Here is a 10,789-nt window from a genome sequence, read left to right on the forward strand (position 1 = left end):
AGTGCACATGTTAGATGTAAATAATACCGAATGTCTACCAGTATTTATTTCGATGGCCCATACTTCAGAACGTCCGGATCTATATATCCGCAGAAAACACGATCCAGATGTTATGTAATCGATTCATACGTATAAAGATCTGTTGTACAGCGAAACGGTTTGTCTGAAACTGACAATATATATATATATATATATTTACATAGGCGTCACCACTTATCAAGGCCGATAGGCCACTCAAGGATAAGGGTTAAAGAGTGTACAGTAGTCAAGAGGACAACATAGTAATCGATAGTAATGGAAGTTCGGTAAATTTGTTAACTTAAGTGGAACGGCTCATCAGAAACTTGTTTATGTTGGACTTGAAGACAACCATATTGTAGACGGCTGGAAAGCAGGAAAACGGAAGACAATTCCACAGGCGTGCAGTTCTAAGACAAAAACTTTGATCATGGAATCTATGTTTAGGTTTAGGCACAGATAAAGAGTGGGGGGGAATTATTGATAGTGTTTTCAGCTAAACGAGTGTTTCTTGTGAAAGTTTGGCGAGGGGGGACCTTAGATTGAAGCTCAGTCGAACACTTTCCATGAAAATAACGATAAAGCAGAGACAACTTAAAACATCTCTTCTGTGAGAAAGAGGTTGCAGCGAAGAGAAAAGGACATCTCCTACGAGGCTACGAAGTCTATTTTGAACTCTATCAAGACAGGATAAGTCCTTTCTAGCAGTTCCTGCCCAGATGTGACAACAGTATTCCATCCTTTGACGTAGCTGGCTCTTATATTGATAGAGAATTACATCAGCAGTGAGATATCTACTGGATCGTTAGAAGGATCCCACCATTTTTCCAGCGGCCTTGGCAACAGATCTGATATACGTATTCCATTTAAGATCAGGAGTAAAGATCAAGCCCGGAAGCCTGTCAAAACTTGAGGCCTCCCCAAGATGAGAGCCATCCATTTTAATTGACGTCAGATGGGGATCAGAACGTTAATAATGTAAAGATAGAAGCTTGGTTTTAGATGCATTAAAAGTAACCAGCCACTTCTTTCCCCATTGTACAACGTGATCAAGATCAGAGGAGAGAGAATCGGAGAGAACTTGGTCGTTTACTGTCTTAGATGTGCTACCATAGATGGTAGTGTCGTCAGCAAAAATGTCTACGAATGATGTAAGGATATGATTTGGAAGATCATTAATGTAGATCAGGAAAAGAGTTGGGCCCAGGATGGACCCCTGAGGGACTCCAGCATTAATACTGTGAGCTTCTGATTTCTGCCCCTTAACTACTACTCTTATGAACCTATCAGAGAGAAATGATTTAATAATTGAGAAGACATTTCCAGCTATACAATAGCTGGAGATCTTATGAAGTAAACCTTTATGCCATATCCTATCAAAGGCCTTTGATATATCAAGAGCAATTGCCCTAGAAAGGTTGCCTCTGTCGAGAGATTCGCTAATCCTATGAGATATAACAGTAAGCACATCTGCTGTAGATCTAGCAGAACGGAAACCATATTGTGTGTCACTAAGAAGGTTATGTTTGCTGAGATGATTGATTACTTCTCTATTTAACACAGATTCTATATGTATATATATTAGCAGAAGTACGCGTCGTTAGCTGGGGTAAAAATGAGTCTTCAAAAATGGACTCTGATTTATATAACAATATAAATAACTTTTAAATTATTTTAAACTGATGTTTACTTTTTACATACGTTTTGTATCTTATATTCCCTTTCGTCATACAGCAAAGATGTTGGGCTTTATTATATATGTTGCAGCAAAAGTAAAGCTGGCTTGCCAGGAAACTATATATACAAATGTAGGCGTATTTGGGCATATTTATTTGTTTGAAAATATAAGTTGGTTTTTCCTAATTGTCATAAAATTTTAACCATAGAATAGTATTATAATCGTCAAAAAACCTGCAATTTTTCATCTAGCTTCGTTACATAGAGCCAAACAAATGAGCATTTCAATATGCAATTTGCCTAAAAGTATAGATATATCCATACACACACAGACACACAGACACACACACGCACACACACACGCACACACACACACATATATATATGTGTATATATATATATATATATGTGTGTGTGTGTATATATACCACAGTTCTTGGCAATTTTATAAGTTCGAAATCTCAGCGACTAATGATCAGAATTAAAGAAATAAAGGTTCGTCGATAAGCTAATAACCTGAATTGTGTACTAGGCTATGTTACATTTGTCCTTTAGGGCGCACATTAAGGGGATCATCCATCACCCAGAGCCTATGTTTGGCACATTTTTACAGCCATAAAATGTTTCGGTAAAGGTACAGTACACCATTTTTTTTTGGGGGGGTGCTTCTGTGATTTTTCTAGGGGTTGTGTTTATTATGGTCTGGTAGACCAACACAAAACCTACCTTAAAACACTTTTCTATGGGTTTTCGGGTGTACTGAAAACGAATATTTCATTAAAATTTTTTGCAATTAAGTAGTTTTTCGAGTATTATGTAAAAATATGCGCACTTGCGTGTACAACAAGAGTCACCACTTAGAGTATAAAGAATTATATTGCTATATACTCGGAAAAACTTATTTGTGATATTCGTTTTCAGTACACACGAAAACTATAGAAAACAAAGTTTTAAGGTAGGTTTTCCGTTGGTCTACCAGGCCACAATTACTGAATATACACCACCCAGAAAAAAACATATAACAGACGCCCTCCTCCCTCTAAAAAAAAAGGTAGTTATAAAGTGGGTGTCTATTTTAAGTTAAATTAATATAGAAAAGTGATTCCCCATTAATATAGATAAGTGATCCTCCATTTTTAAAATTCATATGGAAAAGTGATCCCATATATATATATATATATATATATATATACCCAAGTGAGTTAAATGGCCCTCCAGATACCAACCTTAAAATTTCTACTCGGCGTACATACTCCGCCTAGCCTTCCTAAGTGGTCACCCATCTGGCACTGGTTAAGCTCATTGTTGCTTAACTTCAGTGATCTGGCGAGAACCGATGTGTCAACGTGATTATGCCGTATATATATGCATCTAAAATAAGGAAAAACACAAGGTCTACTGTCTGTTTTGTGTATTGACAGCCATTGTACCGACAAAGATTGGGAGTTGTATCAAAAAGTGTAGTTGGTTTTGCACAATGACTTCACCACTAAACAAATCATCTGTGAGGTTTTCCGAGCAAATTTGTTCTTTTGGCGGAGCTCATAAGTCGTAATGTCGTAAAGGTGCCTTTTCAGACTTTTTCGTATGGGCACTTTTATTGATTAAACGCACATTAAACTCTAGTCCCCCTCGAAATAATCTCCTCCGTCTGCAATGCACTTCTTGTGCCGCTCCAACAACTTCTAGAAGAACCATGGAAGTTCTCTTGTGTGAGTGTGTCAATGACCCTCTCCACAGCTTATTTCATCTCCTCAATCGACTCATAACGACCGCCCCTAAGATTTTCTTTGAGCTTAGGGAATAATTCAATGTCACGGAGAGTTTGGACTATCAGAGGAGGGTTAGGAACTGTGACAAGGATGATATTGTTGACTGGTGCATTGCCCTTGTGGAAATGTCACTGAGTCGATTTGAAGTGCGACGGTCTATTTCGACAAAATCCTTTCTTAAACTCCCTTAAAACCTCAACATAGCATTCCCATTTTAACCATGTGTCTAGTGGGAACCAAGTGTTGTAAAAAATGGGATCATCATATGTATCTGGGTGCATTTGTTTTGTATGACCTTTTTGGGTTTGGGAGAGTCAGCATGCTTTCACTGGCAACTCTGTCTCATGGTCTCTGAATCATAGCAGTATATCTATCTTTAATCAAAGATCACCGGAGCATGAAGCTGTGGGATCTGAATTGATCAATTCGACCATCTCCCTGCTGTCATCCTTTCTGATGTCTCTGTGTCTTTCTTTCTGTGTCTTTCTTTCTGTGTCTTTCTTTCTGTGTCGTTCTTTCTCATCTTCTCTGAACACCCATAAGACAAACCTCGTGAAAATCTTCCGCATCTTCAGTTCCTCTCAAATAATTGTATGTACAGTTCCCACACTGACATTCAACTGCGTATGTATTGTCTCTATAGACACACAACGATCCTTATTCATGAAATTCTATATTTGTACAATCTGTTGTTTTGACTTCTTTACGCTTACCACAATTCTCATAATCTCTTACCGACTCCCTGCCTTTTTTGTAATGTCTTATGCAACTCAAAAACTGATTTTGATTCATGGTCAAAAGCAGTATGAAGCATTCGATACGTTTCTGTGTCATTTTTCAAAGTTTAAAACAGAATTTTATTGCATATTGTTCTTTTAAAGCGTCCTTACGTCCACATTGCATTTTTGAAATTCACCAGCTATGACAATCTAGCATTTAGCAGGGTGTATTTCAATTCCTACTGTAAGTGTTCATTTGAATCTGAAATTGTATAAGTTGGTCCGTCATCTCATAAGATGTATAGCTACATGCTGAATTTTCAGGAGTCTGCATTTTTAAAAGTATACATTTTTCAAGAGTCTACATTTTCTACAATAATTTTAAATGCTTGTACACAAAACGTCCGAAAACTTATTGAATGCACTTCGTATATATATATATATATATATATATATATATATATATATATATATATATATATATATATTGAACTAATAAAAAGCTTTGAAAATGGTCTATTCAACATATTATACAATGTAGAATTTTACAGAAACACTACGGATGCTCAAAACATACTTGTAGAAACAGTAAAGAACATTGAACATTGAAACCGAGGAAATTTTATAGTATTAACAAAGCGTATCATCAAAAATTAATTTAAAAAATCTAACAACAACGACAGAAAAGCAAGAAACTAACATATTGTCGATTAAATCACCTAAAGCAATAACAGATAAAGTTTATTTTAACGACATAATATATCAAGTGAACCCTCAACTGATGTTCTTAAATAAGCTAATTATCAGGTTAATCAATCCAACGAAACTTGAAATTAGAAATTCAGTAAAATAAGCCTAAACAGTATAAAGGACGAGCTACATCGTAACTAATAGATTTTCATCAGCATTACGATGAATTTGTTTAATGAAATCAAGAAATAAAAATACTATTTTTTAATCACTTCTACATTACCCTTCAATTGCAAAGGTGTTTATTTACAAGGACTTGAAATTACTTACGGACATTACCTACTTAATCACTATCGCTGCGGTAAGATGAACGGTAGATAAAATGATTCCACTGATTCATTCGATGTGGTAATAGGCTAACTAGATTCTGTGTGTTTCCTTGGTTTAGTAAGATTCTCTTTTATGGATCCGTTCATTAGTTTAGGAGATTGTATATAGGAATACATAGCATTAGTTTTCAATTTTAATAGTTTTTCTTTTTTATGATTGTTGTTGTTGTTGAATAGATATATGGTACGATTTCTCTGATACAATGCTAAATGGAAAAATTATTAATAATAATGATTTAGCATTATTCTGTTTGTCTTGAATACATATTCTGTAATTCATAAAAACGAACTCAATAGTTTAGAATTGTACGAATCACACGCATATTATTAAACTTTATATATGCGCCCTCTAATTTAACAGTTACATAATAATAATAATAATAATAATAATAATAATAATAATAATAATAATAATAATAATAATAATAATAATAATAATAATGTGCCTATGTACCTAAGCATATAAATATTATAAAAATGATCCGTTTTTTTAGTTTAGGGCGTTAAACGTTCTTTTTAAGGGCATTAGCTTATTTGGAGGATCGTTACTTTGTTTTATAAACTTTAATAAATAATGTGCCCACATTACCGAATTACCGAGAATATATATTCCTAAACATTATAATGATGAGTTCATAAAAAGTATTTTTCAATAATATAACATACCCATGTTACTCATTGTGTTATTCAGATATTTCCAAAGTCATGACGATCAGTCCATTAGATTAAGAGAGAAAAACTTTTATGAACGATTTGGGGGAAAGCGCACTTCCTAAATACTAAAGTTTAGTTTTTAAAAAATGTACCGATATTACTTATTATGTTTTAGGGAATATATATTCCGAAATTCATAGCAACCGGTTCATAAAAAAATTAGAATAAATAAGTTACAGTTGAAAAGATCAAACAATTGCATTTTTAATTAACGTATTTGTTTTTGAAAATTTTAATTTTCGAATTGCAACAGATTCTTCACCAGGAAAATCTAGACAGTATTTTTTTTCTTTTTGTTTGGCATGTCATGGTGGTAATAAAGCTTGGCACAGCTTCATAGGTTGAAAATTGAGGTTTAAATATCCAACAGTATTAAGCGTTGATCGTACGCACGCGTCAAAATAATATGAAATCCACCTTTTAAGAAGCGCTTGATGCTCAGAATTTATAATTTCACGGTTGAAAAGACCAGTCGAAGAACGTTATATGCACCACCTAAATGTTCAAATTAAAAATTTAAATCTTTAATGTTATTCACCGTATTTATTGCTATTATATATAATTCTTTTTAAATTCTTCTATAAAATATCTCAAAGATTATTAAATATTTGCATTTGGGGTCTTCATACATTTCCGAGAAACTTTAATCGTTTTTTCAAGTATTTTAGCATTGTAAATTTAAAGTTCGGTTAACATATTTTTTACATTTTAGTTCTAAGACATAGATTTACGTAACGGTTATGAATTTTTATAGTAATTTGTACGTCGAAACCGCAGTTAATTTTCTTAATCTTCAAAGTATCATTTTAGTAACATATTTTCATTTTCTATATTTTAGGGCCACATGAAATTGTCGTCACTTGGTCTGGCTTTCATCTTCCCCACGCTCCCTATCAGGGTTATGCTACAGAAGAACCCGTAGCATCGTCACCCCGACGCAGCACCACCCCGACCTTCCTTACCGTACCGAGCAAAAACAAGCGTTCACCTTCACCGCCAAGTCCTAGTCCCTCGTTTAACCGATCTAAATCACAAAGCCATCCTAAAGTCATCCTGCGAGGGCATGGACTAAAGGAAGCACGCGTTGGACGGACTGCAACCTTTACCATTGACGGAACTGAAGCCGATCAAGGTAAATAAACGATTCATTTTTAATTTTTACTCAATACCTCGATAAATCAGTTATTATTCTACTGTTACATTTCAGCCTTTGCCATACATGTAGGAAACCAAGTTGCCGTCATTATTACATAACAAAGAAAAAAACACATAAAAGTAGTTCGCAATTGTTACCTATATTTGCTAGCTGTGTGCTTTCATATGCGTCCAGATGTGATTCTTCCAGACTGAAGGTCTGCTAACCGAAATTCAAGTTCCTTATTAACACTTTATAAGGACTAATTCGACTCATAAATGATGGAAGATAGAAGAGGTTTATTCAATTCGGTCTTCGTTCTAAATCACCAACAAGTAAGAAGAGGATAAGATACACACCTACACCCACTGTGTGTGTGTTTGTGTATGTGCTCCCTATCTTGTATTGAGCATATTGGGTAGCGAAATAACAGAATACCACTAGCGTATAAATCAATGCTCTTTCTGTAAACAAATAGAGTTTAGGCGTTTGGACAATGTTTAACATTGTAATTTTGCTTACTCGTCTAAGCAACAGCCAAATAGCGTAACGGCGCAAAGCGCTGACTGTACCTAGGCGGTCGAATTTCAATCCTAGTTGAAGATAGTCTAGCCACACTGAAGAGCTATCATACAGTGTATATACATTTTCTTGGAAAAAAGATTTCTGCCTCAACAGAAATATGTATAGATATAATTGGATTATTTTGCATTTTCCTAGAATTATATCCAATTAAATTTATTTTTTTGTGTAAAAAACATTAAAATCAATATAATAATCGTTTTTTATAATGCCAAAATTTATAATTACAATATTAAAAAGTGCAATAAAATGTCAATTAAATGTCATAAGGCACATCTGATTGAGTTGAAATAAAATAGTTCTTGTTTGAATTCCAGCGTCTTTCATTTTAATATTTCTCGGTAAGATTATTTTCTGATTACGTATTTTGTTGAATACGTTTCTGTGTAGGCAGAAATATTATTCCAAGAAAATACCTAACTTTTTAAAATTATAATTATCAACCATATTAACAACAGCAAAAAACAATAATATTATATTCATCAATTAAAATAAACATGCTAAGAATCACATAAATTTATCACAAAATGCAATATTTACAAAAAATGTAAATTTTTCAGTTATGATTCATACTAGCTGGATTAAAAGGGGAAAGGATAATTTTTGGCTATTTTGATTGTTTATATGGTCTGTTTTTGTCATTTTTTTTTTGTTTCATATTAAAAGAATATGTCAACAATGTTGGCCATTTTGGAATGAAAATGTACATTATAGGAAATATTATTGTCACTGCCAGTATTTCACTTGTCATTATCATTTCTAACAATATAAGTATAATACCCCAAATATATATATACGGAACACCAAAAGATGTAGGAAGTGAGGAGGCATGTCTTTGGAAATCTTTTACCCGAATACGATGTTAAAAATATACCTTTTGTTGTAAAAATTTAATGGATAAAGATCTGAAGACGTTGGTAGGGACAGGATATTTTTATGGACACATAAATCATAACATTGACTACCTATTAATGAAACGGCTGTAATGGAAAACATCCAGGAAATAAACGAACGTTATAAAAAAGAAAACTTGAGTCTTTGAATTTTCAACAAAATTATATATATATATATATATATATATATATATAGAGAGAGAGAGAGAGAGAGAGAGACAGACAGACAGAGAGACAGAGACAGATAGATTATTATTATTATTAATATTATTATTATTATTATTATTATTATTATTATTATTATTATTGCAGCTGCTAAATAGTTTTGCTTCACGCATTCAAAGTTGATATACGTCGTTGATAATCAGATTTTTCCCCATTTATATCTATTTTTATAACTGGATCAAATCAACCAATCCACAATAATTATCTATCGCAACGCAAAACCGACTTACAAAAACTAGTAGATGTGCTTCTCTTCCCTATAGCTGCTTTGCTCACTCATTAAACGCTGTTAGCCTCTCTTGTTATTTACATGAAAGGTGCTCAACTGAGCTCCGACATTTCGTCCCTCCTTATTCACAGCAACAATTCGTACTCTTACCACAACGAAAAAATAATTTTAACCGTGTCTCGTGTTATGCAGGATTTCCATATAAATGTTTATTTGCAATGGCGTTTTACCTGTCGAACAGAAACCCATTGCTCTGGGACTGCTTTCCTGCTTATTTCACCACAGTTTATACTATTGGTCAATGTTAGAATTTTTATTGCGTTCCTTATTTTCGACTGACAATTATTTCTCTTAATCCTAGAGTGATTCTTGACTTTTACATGTGCTGACATGTAATATAAGAAATTCAATTTAAACTCTGTATATTAGAATTTAAAATTTATTATCTGACAAGGAATACAAGTTGAAAAATTAAAATTTTCCTTATTCAATGGAGTTCAAAGTATGGCTCTTATCCTGAAGGGAAAGTAGTTAGCAAAATAATATTCATAGGCAAGCGATAATTTTGCTGGTTAGAACATAGATTGAAAACTACAAATTATAAGAGAAGGCTTTTTTTTTTAAAGAAATTTGATAATAATGCAAACATGTATAGGTTTAAAGGATATTCTAAATGAAGTCGTGGCTCGACGAAGAAAAAGTTGAAAAATGTACTCTACAAAAGGAATGTTGATTGGTCTGATATAGAGATGCAAATGAAATAATTCAACAGTAATTGGAATAATCCAAGTGGTTGATCGGTAAACATCAACAAATCCCAAATGCGAAGATGGCGTTTTAAAATTGCGGTAGAATATTTTTCCACTGGAAAAGATTTTTAGTGATAAATATATTATTAACCTCGCAACGAGAGAGGAGAACCCCGTTCGCATTCATCGGCCGAGAAAAATTTTAATAATTTTGCTTTGACTTCGTATATACAATAAAAAATATATATGTTCAAACGACTAAATTTATATTTAACAATAAAGAGATTTATCTTTATGGTAGTTTAAACGAATAAACAGACAACAAAGTTGTTCAAGAATATCTTTAATTTTTCTTGAAGCATGATTGTTCTGAAATTAGACGAAGAAAAGCAAAAAAGAAAATTACTTTATTAAACATTTCTTTCAATCGATCATCTTCAAATCTAAATCTACACTAAAACCAATGTTATCTTTGATTTAAGCATAGTTAATCAAAATACGTTTATCTACAGGCTCCTTCAGTCTTTGACAGACTATGGATACCCATGAAGGGGTGCCTACACGTGAAATTTTTGTGGCAGGAGGTGAGCAATCTCCAACCACACCTCTCCCGAGTTGACATTGTTAAATACCAGTAGAAAGTGAAGTGTATGTGCAGGACGGCTGAAAACATATGCCGAGATAAGCGGAAAGCACATAGAGCGCAAAGAATTCCCAAATGGTTACCTATCTCGTACTAACTAGGCTCAACGTTCCTTAACTTGGGATAACCGGTCTCAACCCGATTATGTCGTATATTATATTATATACATATACCTATTATATTATATACATTATATACCGATTATATATATATATATATATCTTCTTATTATGAATTTTCCTAATGTGTGTGTGTGTGTGAGACGCGGTTTATCTCAGCCTACAGTCAATCCGACCAGGCAAGTAAGGTACCAAAATGAAGCTTATGACCCAGCGGATCTTTTAGTGATATTTA

The 10,789-nt window shown here is 33.4% G+C and overlaps 1 protein-coding gene across 4 annotated transcripts in view; it reads left to right on the forward strand.

Annotated features, from left to right (window-relative positions):
* LOC145287966 (filamin-A-like) overlaps positions 1-10,789 on the forward strand; it is a 311,755-nt gene that overhangs the window by 241,391 nt on the left and 59,575 nt on the right. For all 4 annotated transcript variants that reach the window (XM_080135939.1, XM_080135937.1, XM_080135940.1 and 1 more), the window contains exon 14: positions 6,818-7,111. In XM_080135939.1, the coding sequence (XP_079992065.1) occupies positions 6,818-7,111 (294 nt within the window). The remainder of the gene's footprint in view (positions 1-6,817; positions 7,112-10,789) is intronic.

This window comes from Euprymna scolopes, chromosome 11 (genome assembly GCF_053919585.1).
Source record: "Euprymna scolopes isolate OS-2025 chromosome 11, ASM5391958v1, whole genome shotgun sequence".
Classification (NCBI taxonomy): Eukaryota; Metazoa; Mollusca; class Cephalopoda; order Sepiida; family Sepiolidae; genus Euprymna; species Euprymna scolopes.